This window comes from Ahaetulla prasina, chromosome 15, assembly GCF_028640845.1.
Source record: "Ahaetulla prasina isolate Xishuangbanna chromosome 15, ASM2864084v1, whole genome shotgun sequence".
In the NCBI taxonomy this organism is placed as follows: domain Eukaryota; kingdom Metazoa; phylum Chordata; class Lepidosauria; order Squamata; family Colubridae; genus Ahaetulla; species Ahaetulla prasina.
This window is the reverse complement of record NC_080553.1, coordinates 9,569,427-9,587,211: the sequence shown is the minus strand read 5'-3', so window position 1 is coordinate 9,587,211 and position 17,785 is coordinate 9,569,427. Positions and strand designations below refer to the sequence as shown.

The 17,785-nt window shown below is 41.8% G+C and overlaps 1 protein-coding gene across 3 annotated transcripts in view; it reads right to left on the bottom strand.

The window, feature by feature from the left end:
* Positions 1 to 3,577: 3,577 nt before the first annotated feature.
* TXNRD2 (thioredoxin reductase 2) overlaps positions 3,578 to 17,785 on the bottom strand; it is a 58,405-nt gene continuing 44,197 nt past the window's right edge. For all 3 annotated transcript variants that reach the window (XM_058158666.1, XM_058158665.1, XM_058158667.1), the window contains exons 12-18: positions 17,229 to 17,365; positions 15,489 to 15,584; positions 13,301 to 13,393; positions 12,213 to 12,284; positions 11,168 to 11,265; positions 7,597 to 7,798; positions 3,578 to 4,039 (exon numbers count right to left, since the gene is read on the bottom strand). In XM_058158666.1, coding sequence (XP_058014649.1) covers positions 7,675 to 7,798; positions 11,168 to 11,265; positions 12,213 to 12,284; positions 13,301 to 13,393; positions 15,489 to 15,584; positions 17,229 to 17,365 — 620 coding nt within the window. In that variant the 3' untranslated portion in view covers positions 3,578 to 4,039; positions 7,597 to 7,674. The remainder of the gene's footprint in view (positions 4,040 to 7,596; positions 7,799 to 11,167; positions 11,266 to 12,212; positions 12,285 to 13,300; positions 13,394 to 15,488; positions 15,585 to 17,228; positions 17,366 to 17,785) is intronic.

Here is a 17,785-nt window from a genome sequence, read left to right as displayed (position 1 = left end):
TAAAATGGGCACAGAATATTCAGGAACCAATAATGTTGGAAACATGGGAGAAAATCTGGGTTAGAAATGTTAAGTTTACACAAGCACAGAATTTAAGGGAAAATTTTTATAAGATGTTTTATAGATGGCACTTAGATCCCAAAAAATTATCACGTATGTATCCTAATATCCAAGCGAAATGTTGGAGGTGTGATTGTGATGACGCTACATATTTTCATATTTGGTGGACTTGCAAGAAAATTAAGGTCTTTTGGATAAGAATTTGGTGGATTATTCAAAATGTACTGAAGAAGAAGATAAAGTTCCTGCCACAATTTTTCCTTTTGGGAATTATAACGGATTGTACAGGGATTGAGACTAAATTGATTCTGAATTTAATAACAGCAGCAAGACTGTTGATTGGACAATACTGGAAGAAAGAAGAGATACCTACAATAGAAGAATGGATACTGAAAGTCATTAATTTGGCTGAGATGGCTAAAATCTCAGCTTTTTTAAAAGACAATACGCAGGAAAGATATTTAATTGAATGGAAAAATGGATTGATTATCTACAAAACAGATATCAGATTAAGAAATATCAGATTGCCTTTGAATAATTAGGAAGTTATTTTATGTAATGGGAGGGGTTGGGAGATGAAAAGCTTTGGATGAGGTTAATTGGATTGGAAGGGAAAATTTTATTCTATGTTTGGTTTATGTATAACAATACCTTGTGATTGACCCGGGAAGCCGGGGGGGGGGGGGGAAGGGAGGGGGGGAAGGGGGTTTTCTGGGAGGGAGGGGGGAAAAAAGTCTTTGTTTTTTTTAAAACTCTTTCAATAAAAAAACAAAACTATTCTAAATATTTTTTTCCTCTGGAGTGGAAAAATGGTGCCGTCTATCTGACTGTTTGTCTGTCTCTCAGATATATGTGTCATAAATTAAGGCTGCCATTACATACGGATGTGTTTGTTGGGCGACTAGGCTCACCTATCCCAAAATTACTGCTATTTACCTCTTCTTCGGAATGAATTCTCCTTTGGGAAGTTGGCACACATCCATCTCCTTCTGTATCTCTGCCACAAACGATGCGCAGCGCCCTGTCGGGACAAGAATGCTCTTCTCCCTTCTTCCCATCCTCCTGGCTAGACTTTTTATTTCTTTATTTCTTTTCTTATCAGGCTCTTCACTTTCCGAGTGATGCAATCGCATTCTGGAAACTTCCCTTTCCAGCTGGTATGCCAGCAGCTTCCTGGGAGTGAGGAAGGATGAATTTTCTGCACTCAGATATCAGATATGCTAGATCTTGCCTCTATCGGAAATTGGGCTGGCAACGCCTGAAAGATTGGATTATGTATGTATGTATGTATGTATGTCTGTCTGTCTATCTATCTGCATAGCAATAGCACTTAGACTTATATACCGCTTTACAGTGCTTTACAGCCCTTTCTAAGGAACGTGGATCTCTAAGCAACTGTTGTATGTCAAGGACTAGATAGATAGATAGATAGATAGATAGATAGATAGATAGATAGATAGATAGATAGATAGATAGATAGATAGATAGATAGATAGGATAAAGAGAGATAGATAGATAGATAGATAGATAGATAGATAGATAGATAGATAGATAATAGATAGATAGATAGGATAAAGCGATAGATAGATAGGATAAAGAGATATATAAGGATAAAGATATATATATATATAGGTCGATAGATCGATAGATCGATAGATAGATAGATAAATAGATATAGATAGATAGAAAGATAGATAATAGATAGAATAAAGAGATAGATAGATAGATAGATAGATAGATAGATAGATAGATAGATAGATAGATAGGATAGAGATATAGATAAACAGATAGATAGATAGATAGATAGATAGATAGATAGATAGATAGATAGATAGATAGATAGATAGATAGATAGATAGATAGATAGATAGATAGGATAAAGAGATATAGATAGCTGGATGGATGGATTGATTGATGATAGACAGACAGACTGACAGACAGACAGACAGTAGAGGCATAGATATAGATATAATTTTGGGTTGGCCTAGTTCTGTGTTCTTCAAACTTGGCAAAATTAAGACACATGGATCTCAATTCTATGCTGGCTGGGGAATTCATTTTTCAATGCTGTTGTAATTTGGAACGGTCACTAAACAAACTGTTGTTAAGCTGAGGACTGACCTGTACACGAGAATAAAAGTAGCTGAGCCGAATGCCTAATGCCGCTACGCAATCTCTTGTTCTTACTGCCTGCCCGCAAACGGGTGAACATGAGCCCCAAAGAGGCGCTCAAGGGGACATCTACGGCGGCCCATCATTAAACCATGATGTTAGAGGATTAAGAGGAATAATAGCTGACAATATTGACTTAAGACGGGGCACAATAGAGCCACAATGAACTCCCTGACACCTGGCAGACAGGTTTTCAGGCTTGATCAAGTAATTACATCAACTTCTTTCCCGCTTGTCATCCCGTAAGGTGGGCGTGGGCGAGTGTGTTTTTTAAACAGCGGCTCCAAGTGTTCTTCTCATGAAGATTTCTCATCGTTGACTGCTGAAATGTTTTCAAGAAAGTGATGGGAGGAAGAGAGACAATAGAAATGGATGAAAGAGACAAATCCAGTTTGTGTCGATCTATCCCAGAGGCAGCTTGGTCTAGTGGTTAAGGTACTAGGCTAGCAACTGAGAGACCTACTTTGGTCTAAGTGGTTAAGGCACCAGGCTAGGAGTCAGGAGATGGTGAGTTCTAATCCTGCCTTGGGCTTGAAAACTGGTTGGGTGACTTTGGGCCAATCACCAGGAGACAGTGAGTTCTAGGCCCGCCTTAGGCACGAAAGCCAACTGGGTGACTTTGGGCCGATCACCAGGAGGCTGGGAGTTCTAGTCCCGCCTTAACTATCAAAGTCAGCCTATCATACCTCAGGGGAGGGAACGGAGATTTTGCAATATCCTTCCCCCTGGAGTGGGGTGGGAATAAGGATTTTGCAGTATCCTTCCCCTAGAGTGGGTGGAAATGGAGATTTTGTAATATCCTTCCCCTAGGAGTGGGGAGGGAATGGAGATTTTCCAGTATCCTTCCCCTGGAGTGAGGTGGAAATGGAGGTTTTACGATATCCTTCCCCTAGAGTGGGGTGGGAATGGAGATTTTGCAGTATCCTTTCCCAGGAGTGAGAAGGGAATGGGGATTTTGCAGTATCCTTTCCCCAGGAGTGGGGTGGGAATGGAGATTTTGCAGTATCCTTTCCCCAGGAGTGGGGTGGGAATGGAGATTTCTGTTTAAAAACTTCCAGTGTTGGAGCATTTACAACTTCTAGAGGCAAGTTGTTCCATGGATTCATTGTCCTCACTCTCGGGAAATTTCTCCTTAGTTCTAAGTTGCTTCTCTCCTTGATCAGTTTCCACCCATTGCTTCTTGTCCTGCCTTCAGGTGCTTTGGGGAATGGCTTGACTCCCTCTTCTTTGGAGCAGCCCCTGAGATATTGGAACACTGTCTCCCCTAGTCCTTCTTTTCATTAAACATTTTGATTTTTTTGGGGGGAAGGAAAAGTTATCCCAAATCAACCACAGCTTCTACAAATTCAACAGCTGTTTTTTTAATCCTCCTATGAACTTGCCTACCATTGAGTCCAACATAATTCTTTCGGCTCAATAAGGAACCAGCAACCATCAGACCTGCCTACCCCAGCGAGTGGATTTATACACAGGTCATCATCAGCCGGTGTCCCATGGTTTTGGGTGGATTCCTCAAACGCACAAAATATCTACACACCCAGGAAATCTTTTGCGATGTAGGTTGGGTTTTGGGCATCCGCACGGAGGCTGCTTTGAGGTGGTTGTTGGAAATAAACCATCCCGGGAAGGCGCCAGGCAGAACTTTCTCAGAAAAGGAGCAGATATTTTTGGTGTCCATCTACCCCTGCTTTGCCACCAGTTCCAGCTCATCAACATCCGTCGAGGTCTCTTCATCTGATGACATAAATAGGAGGAGCGAAATGGGATCGGTTGGCCGAAGGCTTTCACTGGAGTTGGTCTGGTGACTCTAAAAAATAAATAAATATTGGCAGCATAAGGATATTGACTTCAATGGGAGACCTGGGTAGAGGGAATGTAGGTTCATTTCATAGACACAGGATAATTGTAGAGGTCTACGGAGATTCTCAGTCATCCAGTTGTGGTTGCCCCAAAGGCACTTTTTCAAGTGGCACCTGGAGAAGAAAGAAAGAAAGAAGGAAAGAAGGAAGGAAGGAAGGAGAGAGAGAGAGAGAGAGAGAGAAGATTCTCATTCATCTTGGTCGTGGTTGCCCCAAAGGCACTTTTTCAAGAGGAAACTGGAGAAGAAAGAAAGAAAGAATGAAAGAAGGAAGGAAGGAAGGAGAGAGAGAGAGAGAGAGAGAGAGAGAGAGAGAGAAGATTCTCATTCATCCTGGTCGTGGTTGCCCCAAAGACATTTTTTCAAGAGGCAACCGGAGAAGGAAGGAAGGAAGGAAGGAAGGAAGGAAGGAAGGAAGGAAGGAAGGAAGGAAGGAAGGAAGGAAGGAAGAAAGGACTATGATCATTTATATTTTATGTACACTGAGAGTTTATGCACCAAAGACAAACTGCTCGTGTGTCCTATCACACTCGCCCAATAAAGAATTGTAATATAGAAAGCAGTACACACTTTGGGGTTAGCAAAGATGCATTTTCAGATAACCTTTTAATCGTACTGGAAATAAACATAATTCAATCATCCTGATCAAACCACTAAGAACAGCAATTGCCATGGATGGCAATTTATTGGCGTTTTGCTTGCAATCCTACCGGTTTTGTTATCGTTCGATATCACTTAACTCCCAGGATAATACCTTAGCCGGCATCTCCACCTTCTGGCTGAGATGAAAATATGAAGCGGTTCGTAGAAATTAAAAACAATCCCTTCAACAATCAGCAACACAAGAAACAGGCAGGGAGTCCTCGAATTACAACAATTCGTTTAGTGACCGTCGCGGGAAAAAGTGACTGATGACCATTTTTCACGGTGACAACCTTTGAAGCATCACTTGATCGAAATTCAGAAGTTTGGCGACTGGTTCGTGTTTACGACGGTTGCAGCCTCCCAGGGTCACTGGATCCCCTTTGGCGACTTTCTGACAGGCAAAGTCAATGGGGAAGCCAGTTTCACTTAACAACTGCAGTGATTCACTTAACAGCGGGGGCAAGAAAGGCCATGAAATGGGGCAAAACTCACTTAAGAAATGTCTCACTTAACAACAGAAATCTCGGGCTCCGTTGTGGTCATAAGTCGGGGACTGTCTGTATATCCTTTTAAATATTCCATTTTGTTTTTCCACCTGTAGCTCCTTCTCAACCAGTCCTGTCAAATTCCCCACCAATAGCAACCTTGATTAAGGTAAACACACATGATTAAAGGTAAAGGTTCTCCTCGCACATATGTGTTAGTCATTCCTGACTCTAGGGGGCGGTACTCATCTCTGTTTCAAAGCCGAAGAGCCAGCGCTGTCCAAAGACGTCTCCGTGGTCATGTGGCCGTCATGACTCAACACCAAAGGAGCACGGAACGCTGTTCCCTTCCCACCAAAGGTGGTCCCTATTTTTCTACTTGCATTTTTTACCTGCTTTCGAACTGCTAGGTTGGCAGAAGCTGGGACAAGTCACGGGAGCTCACCCCGTTACGCGGTGCTAGGGATTCGAACCGCTGAACTGCCGATCTTTCGATCGACAAGCTCAGCATCTTAGCCACTAAGCCACCGCGTCCCCTCTCATATGATTACGGGATTACAATTGTTCTTGATTTATGACCACAACTAGGACTAGAATTTCTGTTGCTAAGAGAGTCAAAGTTGGTTGTTAAGTGAGCCGGGTCTGATTTTGCAACCTTCCTCCCCCCCCCCATGTTTAAGCCAATTGCCATGGTTGTTCAATGAATCAGGAAGTCTTTAAGCGAATCTGGGTTATCCCATCTACTTTGCTCGTGGGAAGTTGTCTGGGAAGTTCACAAATGGCCATCACTTTTACTGGGATGCTACAATATATACACTTGCCAAGCACCTGAATTTTAATTGTGTGATGAGGGGGATGTTGCAAGAGTTGTACAGTAGTGGCCAAAATTGTGGAAACCTTTTGGGAAAAGTATATTTGTGAGGTTTGATAGCTAATAACACCACTTTTCTTTGGAGTTTCAAGATAATCCTATTCCACTGCTGGAATGGCCTGGGAAGAGCCCAGACCTTCACCCAATTGAAAATTTTATGGAGCCGACTAAAGAAACTTGTTAGTCAGAAGCGACCCAGCAATAAAACCCAGTTAATAGAAGCTATCATTCAATCTTGGTTTCACATGATAACAGCTGCAGAACTAAAAGACTTGGTTCACTCCATGGGAAGACGTTGTAAGGCCGCAATTCATGCTAACGGTGACCCAACTAAGTATTAACTGACACGGTGACCATATTTGCATATCTCGTTTTTTCTATAGTGATCATTTTTGTATATTTTGTTTTTTCTACGTGTTTCCCTTTTCTTCTTTATACTGTAACTGCTATTCTAACAGCAAATCCTTCATAAAAGTTATTGCATTCCATTCTTGATTAAATTATCTTTCCATTGATATATAATTTTATGGTACTACTAAAGAAAAGTGGTGTTATTAGCTAGTTTTAGAAAATATACTTTCCCCAAAAGGTTTTCACAATTTTGGCCACTACTGTGTGAGGACCAGTTGTAAGCAGAGGTGGGTTTCAGCAGGTTCTGACCAGTTCTGGAGAACTTGTAGCGGAAATTTTGAGTAGTTCGGAGAACTGGTAAATACCACCCAAGTCCCAGCTGATCGGGAGGGAATGGGGATTTTGCAGTAACCTTCCCCTGGATTGGAGAGGGAATGGAGATTTTACAGTATCCTTCCCCTGCCACGCCCACCAAGCCATGCCATGCGCACCAAGCCACACCCACAGAACCAGTAGTAAAAAAATCTGAAACGCACCACTGGTTGTAAGTTACTTTTTTTTCCAAAGTTGTAACTTTGAACAATTGCTAAATGCACTGTTATAATTCAAGCACCACCTGAATTCAAGGACTACCTTGAATTAATTCTACCCAAATTTTAATAATAATTCAAGGACTACCCGAATTTTGATCGCATGGCTATGGGGATGTTGCAAGAGTTGGGCCTCTGGTGGCTCAACAGACTAATGCACTCTGTTATTAACAGCAACTGCTTGCAATTACTGCAGGTTCAAGCCCCACCAGGCCCAAGGTTGACTCAGCCTTCCATCCTTTATAAGGTAGGTAAAATGAGGACCCAGATTGTTGGGGGCAATAAGTTGACTTTGTATATAATATACAAATGGATGAAGACTATTGCTTGACATAGTGTAAGCCGCCCTGAGTCTTCGGAGAAGGGCAGGATATAAATGCAAATTTAAAAAAAAGAGTTGTAAGTGCAAGGACCAAGTTGTAAGTTACTTTTTGTGAGTGCTGTTGTAACTTTGAAACAATCACCAAATGAACAGTGATAATTCAAGGACTTCCTGAATCTCATTTTGGGGTTGGGTGAAAGGCGTTGTGAAGAGACCAATGAAAGAACTGAAACATTATAGACCTCTAGATGTTGATGTGCTCCTTCCTTCTCTTCTGAAGGCTTCTGCCCAGCCTGGTTGACCAGGGATGGTGCTTAACCTCAGCAGCCCGTGACGGTTGGCTCCAAGCCTGACCTCTTGGTGATGTGCAACTTAGTCACTTCTTCGGCGCAGGTGGGGTGAATCCCAACCGTCTGCATCATTTGAGAATAAGTAGCACCGCATCTGCAGAAGACAAGTGGAGAGCAAAAGAGAAGAAGAAAATGAAGGTAGAAACAAGGGAATTTTATGTGTTATCTTTTTATATCATGGCAACCAAAACTGAATGCAATATTCCAAGTGTGGCCTTACCAAGTCATTATAAAGTGGTATTAACATTTCTTGGGATCTTGATTCTATCCGTTGATGCAGCCTAGAACTGTGTTGGCTTTTTTGGCAGCTGCAGCTGTCTCATATTTAAGTGACTGTCCACTAGGACTCCAAGATCCCTCTCACTGGTATTGAGCGAGGTACCACCTATGTTTGGCAACTCCAAATCTCAACCAGCAAATGCTCTGACTTACATATTGGAAAACAGAATCAGAACACTAAATACAAGCTTGATGGACATGACCTTGTAGATGACCCCCACCCCGTTAAAGACCTTGGAGTTTTCATATCAAATGATCTAAGTGCCAAAGCCCACTGCAACTACATCGCAAAAAAGGCTTTGAGTTGTAAACCTAATCTTGCATAGCTTCTTCTCCAGAAAGATTACTCTACTAACCAGAGCATACAAAACATTTGCTAGACCAATTTTCGATGACAGCTCGCCTGTCTGGAACCCACACTTCATTTTGGACATTAATACAATTGAGCATGTCCAGAAATATTTTACAAGAAGTGTTCTCCATTCCTCTGATCACAACAAAATACCTTATGCCACCAGACTTGAAATCCTGGGTTTAGAAAACTTAGAACTACGCCGCCTTCGGCATGACCTGAGTTTAACTCATAAAATCATCTGCTACAATGTCCTTCCTGTTGAAGACTACTTCAGCTTCAACCACAACAATACACGAGCACACAATAGATTTAAACTTAAAGTGAACCGCTCCAATCTTGATTGTAGAAAATATGACTTCAGTAACAGAGTTGTTAATGCCTGGAATGCACTACCTGACTCAGTGATCTCATCCCAAAATCCCCAAAGCTTTAACCAAAGACTATCTACTGTTGACCTCACCCCATTCCTAAGAGGTCTGTAAGGGGCATGCATAAGAGCACCAGCGTGCCTACCATTCCTGTCCTAATGTCCCCTTTGGTTGTATCCAATTTGTATGGTTATTTCATGCTTATACTTATATATATTGTTGTTTTTGACAAATAAATAAATAATAAATAAATAAATATACTGTACTTGTGCATTTGGTTTTTCTTGCCTAAATGTAGAAACTTCCTTTTTTCACCATTGAATTTCATTTTGTTAGATAGCGCCCAATGTTCAAGTCTATCAAGATCTTTCTGTATCTTGAGCCTCTCTTCTGGAATGTTGGCTATTCCTGCCAGCTTGGTGTCATCTGCAAATTTGATGAGTTCCCCATCTATCCCCTCGTCCAAGTCATTGATGAAGATGTTGAAGAGTACTGGGCCTAAAAGAGAGCCTTGGGGTACTCCACTGCATACTTCCCTCCATGTAGATGCAGTTCCATTGAGGACTACATGTTGAGTGCGGTTGGTCAGCCAGTTACGAATCCATCTGTGGTGATGCTGTCTAACCCACATTTTTCTACTTTATTTAGGTTATAGCCTACTTTATCAAATGCCTTACTGAAGCCCAAGTAAATTATATCGACAGTATTCCTCTCGTCCACTAATTTTGTCACTTTGTCAAAGAATGCAATAAGATTAGTCTGGCATGATCTGTTTTTGACAAACCCATGCTGGATTTTGGTTATTACTTTGTTAGTAATACACACATACATACATATAGAAAAAATAAATTGTATTATATCTAATCTGAAATTTTCAAGTACTGTATTTTTCGGAGTATAAGACGCTCCGGAGTATAAGACGCACCTTAGTTTTTGGGGACGAATATAAGAAAAAAAAACCCCTCTGCCTCTGCCTACCAGCATCCATCGGTATTCATCCGGCTAGCGTCCTATCAGTATGTGAGAAAGTTGAGGGCTGTTTGGAAACTGAAACAGTATTTGCTGTGTGAGCAACAAGGAAGGAGATGGCAAGGCGCCTGGGCGTGGCTTAGCTCAACTGTTCTAAAGCTGCATGCTGTGCTGATCTCTGAAACTAAAACTGAAACTCCTCTCCTCTGCTTGTGTTTTGCTTGCATTGTTTTACGTTGGAAAACCTGCTTTTGGTATTCTATATTTACTTCAAGTGTTACATTATATATAAAGAGAAGTTATTGAATCCTGCTGAATCAGTTACTTGTCTGTGCTTTCTGGATGTGATTGCTGCTGCAAACTCCGACAGTCCTCGCAGCAAATAGCGAACACCCAGACCGGCTTCAGCACATGATTGCAGCCCTATTCAGCACAAGCAGCTGATTGGCGGGTGGATTGGCCTCCAGGAATACCCCCAATCAGCTGTTCCAGGCTGCAGGGATTGCCACAGACCATCGTCGCTTCCGTGCCTCACGTTTTTGGCTACATTCGGTGTAGCCTTCCATCTTTTATAAGGTAGGTAAAATGAGGACCCAGATTGTTGGGGGCAATAAAGTTGACTTTGTATATAATATACAAATGGATGAAGACTATTGCTTGACACAGTGTAAGCCGCCCTGAGTCTTCGGAGAAGGGTGGGATATAAATGCAAAAAAATAAATAAAATAAAATAAATAAAATAAAATAAGGTGCACCCAAATTTTCAGCCTCTTTTAGAGGGGAGGGGAGTGCATCTTATATTCCCAAAAATACGGTAACTTTATACAGTTTTTTGGGCAGGACTGGGAGACCATGGACCAAAAAGAAAAAAGAAAAAAAGGAAAACATCTGAGGAGCAGCAAAATCCTGAAATTTTTTCCCTTCCGAAGCTCTAATGATTCTCTTTTGTCAAAAGAGAAACCTAATCAAAACAAGGTTTTAGTCCTCTCTCTTTTAAAGAAAAGCTTCTGAACGATCATTAATTATCCCAAAGAATAGGAAAGAAAGGAGGAAAAAAAAACACCAGGAAACCCCTTTTCCCTTTGTTATACTTTGAAAAGTCTGCAACAGCTGGAGTGCAAAGCTAATTTTTCATTATTATTATTATTATTTTGCAGAACAAGGAAGGAATCAAAAAGACAGGTTTGGCCAAGAAACCTATTTCGTCAACATAAAAACCAAAAGCCGATATGTCCACTCCTAAGCTGCGCTTTTATTAATAAAGGATGCCTGTATTTGTCATCAAACTAGAGGAAATAAAGAACATAAAAGAAACCCCAAACACTGGATCCGGCTAAAATGGCAATTGCTATCTTTTTTAAAAAATTATCTTGGAGAGACTTGAAAGAGCAGGTTTAAGAAACAAGGCAGCCGAGGGAGGGGGAGGCTAGGGTGTTGTGGGGTGGGGAGCTAGGGGGAGGCTGGGGGGGGGGCTGATATGTTTTCAACTTACTTGATTCCAAGAGCGAAGCCTTGGATAACTTCGCCAGCGTTTGGGCCAATGAAATGAAGGCCCAGGATCCGCTGGTCTTTTTCACGCAGGCACACCATCTGCAAAGAATTCACAAACAATAGGGAATTTGCAACTAGCCAGGATTAGAGAGAATTAGTAGAGTAGACTAGAACAGAAACAGACTAGAACAGAAACAAAAGACTAGACGAGATGAGACGAGACGAGACCAGAAGAGAAGAGAGGAAGAGAAACAAGAGAAGGGAAGAGAAGAGAAGAGAAGAGAAGAGAAGAAAAAAAGAGAAGGGAAGGGAAGGGAAAAGAAGGGAAGGGAAGAGAAGAGAAGAAAACAAGAGAAGGGAAGAGACGGGAAGGGAAGAAAAAGGAAGAAAAGAAAAAAAGAGAAAGGAAGGGAAGGGAATGGAAGGGAAGGGAAGGGAAGAGAAGAGAAGAGAAGAGAAGGGAAGAGAAGAGAAGAAAAAGAGAAGGAAGGAAGGAAGAGAAGAGAAGAGACGAAAAAAGAGAAAGGAAGGGAAGAAGAGAAGAGAAAAGAGAAGGAAGGAAGGAAGGGAAGAGAAGAGAAGAGACGAAAAAAGAGAAAGGAAGGGAAGAGAAGAGAAGAGAAAAAAGAGAAGGGAAGGGAAGAGAATAAAAAGAGAAAGGAAGGGAAGGGAAGAGAGGAGAAAAAAGAGAAAGGAATGGAATGGAATGGAATGGAAGAGAAGAGAAGAGAAGAGAAGAGAGAGAAGGGAAGGGAAGAGAAGGAAAGAGAAGAGAAGAGAAGAAAAAAAGGGAAGGGAAGGGATTAGAATATTTTTCTCCCTTGTGGAGAAAAGAAGATGGAAGAGTCATGAAAAAAGCCTTGACTCACCATGCATGAGTAGGCATCAATATAAATTTTCTAAATAAATGAAATAAATAAAAAAAGAAAAAGGTGTTTTATGTTGTTGTTTTTTTAAAAAAACCCTTCTACGAGTGACCCCCAGAGTTTCTGATAGGAGATTGTAAGTTCCTTAAACCAAAGGAAACATTACGAAGGCCAACTTACTTTTATGTAGCACTGAGTAGCATCTCTTTCGGCCACAACAAATTCCAAGGGTTTATAAAAGGCGTGGTATACCTGAAAAGAGTTTGTTCTTCCATCACAATTTGCAAGTCTGAATTGCGCTTGCTGTCTCTCAATCTCTGTCTGTCTGTCTCTCTGTCTCTGTCTTTCTCAATCTCTGTCTTTCTCAATCTCTCGTTTTCTCTCTCTGTTTTCTCTCCCTCAATCTCTCTCTCTGCTTCTCTCAACCTCTGTTTCAATCTCTCTACTTTATTCCACCACTAGAAATCTATAGAAATACTAGCTGATAACCTGCCGTTGCCCCGGTATTTATTTATCCCAATCCCCCTTACCAGAGGGAGCCCCCTTGTGGAGTACTGTGAAGCCGTTACCATGGCAACTCCACTGTGCTATACAGTAGAAGCCACTTTAAGGCACAACAGGCTGTATCTTAACAGAACTTGAATCCAAAATGAACACTATCGCTGTCAAAAATACTGTGATTTGACACTATAGATATAATTCATTCCTTTTCATTTCAGCGGCCCAGGTGTTCCAGAGTTATGCTGGAACACATACACAGAGACATACATCCTCTGAGGGGTGTCTTATCTCCACAGTATTTTTTTTCCAGAGAATAAGTCATCTGTGTACCAAGTTTGGTTGAAATTGCTCGAGGCGTTCCAGAGTTATGGTGGAACATACATACAAACACACACACATACACATACACACACACCCCTAGGGGTACTAGGGGTATCTTACCCCCACAGTACTTTTTTCCAGATAGTAAGTCATCTGTGTACCAAGTTTGGTTGAAATTGTTCCAGGCATTCCAGAGTTATGCTAGAACACACACACACACACATAGAGGCACACACAAAGCCATTTTTATATATATAGAAGATTTTGCCTGCCATAAGCCCACTCTCAAAGTGTCTACCACCCCAAATTTACATTTCCTGGATCTTACCTAACCAGCTTCTAAAAATTTGGTTCACCCCCAAAGGCTGAATAGTACAAAGTAGAAAACACACCACCATAAACTGGCTACATCATTCTGATGACCAGAAAACTGGAGGCTAGCCTACCTCGATGTTATCTGGACCATATCGTTGAACAGCGACTTCTTCTGAGATGCCAACGCTACCATATTCTAGAGGGGTGAACACTGTTGTAGGCATCTACAGGTGGAAGGTGAAGCCGCACAATTAGTCATTAAGCCTGTTGTGACCGAGGCCCAAGTAACGATTACCAAACACAATTCAGTCCTGAACAAACTTATTTTATTAGAACATCTGAGAATTAATTCATTCTCAGCTTAGTCCAAAACAAATTCTTCATAAACAGTCCTTCGGCTTTATCACCAACCTTTGTTGTCTTTGGCAACCTGCCAAAGGCTTTTCTTGGCAAAACCCCCACAAAGTTCAAGAGAGGCTGACAAGAAGCAATGGAATCAATGTTGCTTTTCCACAAAGAACTCAACGGATCGTTGCTGCTCTTTTAAGCCTTATGGGAGTGGCCAATCATCTTCTGGCCTTACTCCTGAGTTGTCCTTTTTGCTTCAGCTGTTCTTGCCTTCTGGCAGCTCTTCGCATGTGTGCACTAGGAACAGGATCCTGCTGTTCCTCTGCCTCTCTGCTGTTCGCCTCTGGAGGCTCTGGAGTCCGCGCATCGCTCCCAGATGGCCCTGGCCCCATCTCTGCCTCCGACGCACAGCCCTCGTCCGGGCCTTCCCCGGAGTTCAGAATTGGCCCATGGTCCTCCCCAGCCTCCTCCAACTCCGCTGCCAGGTCTACAGGCTGCTGGTGGACCACAACAAAGCCATAGAGGTTGGGTCTTCCTGCATCTTGCATTTTCAACAACATGAGCCTGTAGGATCTACTATTTCCAGCTACAGGTAATCCTCGAATTTTGACCACAATCGAGCCCAAAACTTTCCATTGCTAAACAAGACCGTTGCAAAGAGAGCTTTGTCCCATTTCACGACCATTCTGGCCAGAGTCGTTAAGCGAATCACTGCTGCTGTTAAGTTGGTAACACGGTTGTTAAGTGAATCTGGCCTCCCCCCTTGGCTGTGCTGGTCAGAAGGTCACATGACACATCCCGGGGGACCCTGCAACCGTCATAAATATGAATCGGTTTGCCAAGTATCTGAATATTGGTCGTGTGGCCCACGGGGAGATTGCAACGGTTGTAAATATGAAAAATGGTCACATGTCACTTTTTTCAAAGCTGTTGTAACTTTTTTTTAATTAAGTTTTTTATTTTTTTAAATTTTTTACAAACATATCAAATGCATGCGTGAACAGTGTGGCACCTAATCCAAATAAAACTAATAAAATTAATCATAATTATTAAATTCAGCCAACTTTTTATGTTTCTAATCATAATACACAATTATAATAAATTGCAATCTGTCATTATTCAATTATTCCATATTTTCTCTTATTGTTACTTTTGTTTTATTATATAAAAGTGTAAACACCAACATTCCCCCTTGTAACTTGTAACTTTGAACGGTCACTAAACTGTTGTGGCCCGCCAGCAGCCAGTGGAGCTAGCAGCAGAGTTGGACAGTGAGGAGGTTGGGGAGGAACATGGGCCAGTCTGGGGGCTGGGGAAAACTCGGACGAGGGCTCTGCGTCAGAGGCAGAGAGGGAGTTAGACAGCAATGAGGCAGAGGAACAGCTGGAGCCTGTTCCCAGTGTGTGCATGTGCAGAGCTTCCAGAAGACAAGAACAACTCAGAAAGCAGGGTCAACTCAGGAGTAAAGCCACACCTTGGAGGTAATTGGCCCCTCCCATAGGAAACACAAGAAGAGCGAATGGGGAGGGGGTTTTTAAACAATTAGTTCGTTTGTTTGTTTCAAGAGTGGAAAATTCTGTTCGTGACTCTGAGAGACTCTGTGCCAAGTTTTGCCTTGTACTGCATTTGGAAACTAGCTATCTGGCAGCCTTCCAAGCGAGATAAGGTCTGTGTTGATAAATATTCCTTTGAAAAACTGTTTGGACAGGCCTTGTTGACTGTGAATGAAAGGAATTCACAGTCCTGTAAATAAAAGAGGTTTTGCCGGAACCAAGATTCTGTTTCCTGTTTTTTAAGGGAGCCTAGGTCAGAACAGAAACAAACTGTTTTAAGTCAAGGACTACCAGTAATTTTCTTAGGGATCCTTTTTAATAATAATAATAAAAAATTCTTTTCATCCTCAAAATGAAGGGAATGCTTCATGCCCACCACCAAAGCTGCCATTTTGTCAACAAACCAAACTCTACTCACGTTGTCGTAATCCATGAGTTCGGAAGAGAGGCCGAACAACCGCCGAGCCAACAACTTTCCTGAAGCGATTGCGGTGGGCGTTAGTTCAGGGCGGCCCTTTAAAGGAATGAGAACATTAGAAGATTTTTTTTTTTACAAGATTTCTTTAAAGAAGCAGCGAGGACGAATCAACGTCCCAAGGTTTCCCCAACCATTTTGGCTTCCCTTTTCTAAATTGGTGGCTCAGCAGACTAAGTCTGTCTGTTATTAACACAGCTGCTTGCAATTACTGCAAGTTCAAGTCCCACCAGGCCCAAGGTTGACTCAGCCTTCCATCCTTTATAAGGTAGGTAAAATGAGGACCCAGATTGTCGGGGGCAATAAAAGTTGGCTTTGTATATAATATACAAATGGATGAAGACTATTGCTAACATAGTGTAAGCCGCTCTGAGTCTTCGGAGAAGGGCAGGATATAAATTCAAATTTAAAAAAAAATTCATTTCCCATGGTCCACTCTTTTTTAAAAAAAAAAAAACCTAGGTAATCGATCCTAGGTAGAGGCAGATCTTTCTCTCTCTGGGCATACTCGGAATATATCTGCTGAACAAAACTCCGCATTGGCGACAGGAAGGGCATCCAGCCATTAAAACACTCTGCAAGCTCCATTCAATTGCTGAGACTTCACCCTGCAAGGCAGTGGTGAAATCTGAACCGGTTTACTACCGGTTTGCGGGCTGCGCATGCACGCTGCACGCCAAATGCACGCTGCACACCAAACGCACACTGCACATGCATGCACAATGCACACCATGCACCAAATGTGAGGTGTGCATGCGCGCGCAGCACATGCCAAGTGGAGGCATGGGGAAAATAGAACAGCACGTGGGGGTATGTGTGATCACCTGTAGCGCACTCTTTTTTTTTTTTTTACTTTTAAAAGTATTTCTTTTACAACCTATTCGGCCAAATAGGTTGTAAAAAATGCTTTTAAAAGTAAAAAAAAAGGCTCAGCTGTGATCATCAGAGCCTTTTTTTTTACCTTTTAATAGCATATTTTACAAAGAATTTGGTGGATTATGCAGAATGTTTTGAAGAAGAAGATAAAGTTCCTGCCACAATTTTTCCTTTTGGGAATAATAACAGACTGTACAGTAATTGAGACTAAATTGATTTTGAACTTAATAACAGCAGCAAGACTGTTGTTTGGACAATATTGGGAGAAAAAAGAATTACCCACAATAGAAGAATGGATATTGAAAGTTTCCAATTTGGCTGAGATGGCTAAAATCTCAGCCTTCTTGAAAAACAGTACTCAAGAAAAATATCTAAACGAATGGAAGAACTGGATTGACTATATTCAAAATAGATATCAGATTAAGAGATATCAGATTGCCTTTGAATGAAGGATGTCGTTTTTGATTTTAATGGAAGAAGTCAGGTTATGTGAAAGAGAAGGATTATAAGTGTGTTAGATTCCAAAAATTTTATGTATGAATGTTTGTTTATTGAACTATACCTTGTGTTTGCTCCAGGAAGTCGGGGGGGGGGGGTTTGGAGGGAGGGGGGAGGGGGGGAAATTCATTTTTTTTGGGTAAACCTTTTTCAATTAAAAAAAAAAAAGATGGTGATTCTATAAAAAAAACTGTGAGAAGATTAAAAGAGGAAGGTCTCTTTTAAGAGAAGAGAAGGGTTGAACTGTGGGTCCTTGGTTCTCTCTCTCTCTTGAAGGAAAATTTCCTGGGACATTCAATGTGTTTATACCTCAGTGATGTCCCCAATTGCAAAAATATGGCGGATTGAAGTGACTTCTGCTGGATCAACAAGGATTTTCCCCGTTTCAGGATTGGTTTTCACACTCACACGGTCCAGTTTAAGGGCTGCAGTGTCGGGAGCTCGGCCTTTAGGGAAGGGAAAGTAGAAAGGCGAGGAAAGGAAAAGAGGAAGGGGACAGGAGAGGAGGAGGGGGGAAGAGGAGGAGAAGAAACAGGAGGAAGAGGAGAAGGGGAAAGTAGAAAGGCGAGGAAAGGAAAAGAGGAAGGGACAGGAGAGGAGGAGGGGAAGAGGAGTAGAAGGAGAAGACAGAGAAGGAATAGAGAAGGAAGAGGAGTAAGAGAAGAAGTAGTTAAAGGAGGAGGAAGAGGAGTAGTAGAAGGAGTAGTAGAAGGAGGAGAAGGAGAAGGCAGAGAAGGAGTAGTAGAAGGAGAAGCAGAAAGAGGAGTAGAAGGAGGAGGAAGAAGAAAGGAGAAGGAGAAGATGGAAGAAGGGATAGAGAAGGAAGAGGAGTAGGAGTAGAAGAAGGAATAGAGAAGGAAGAGGAG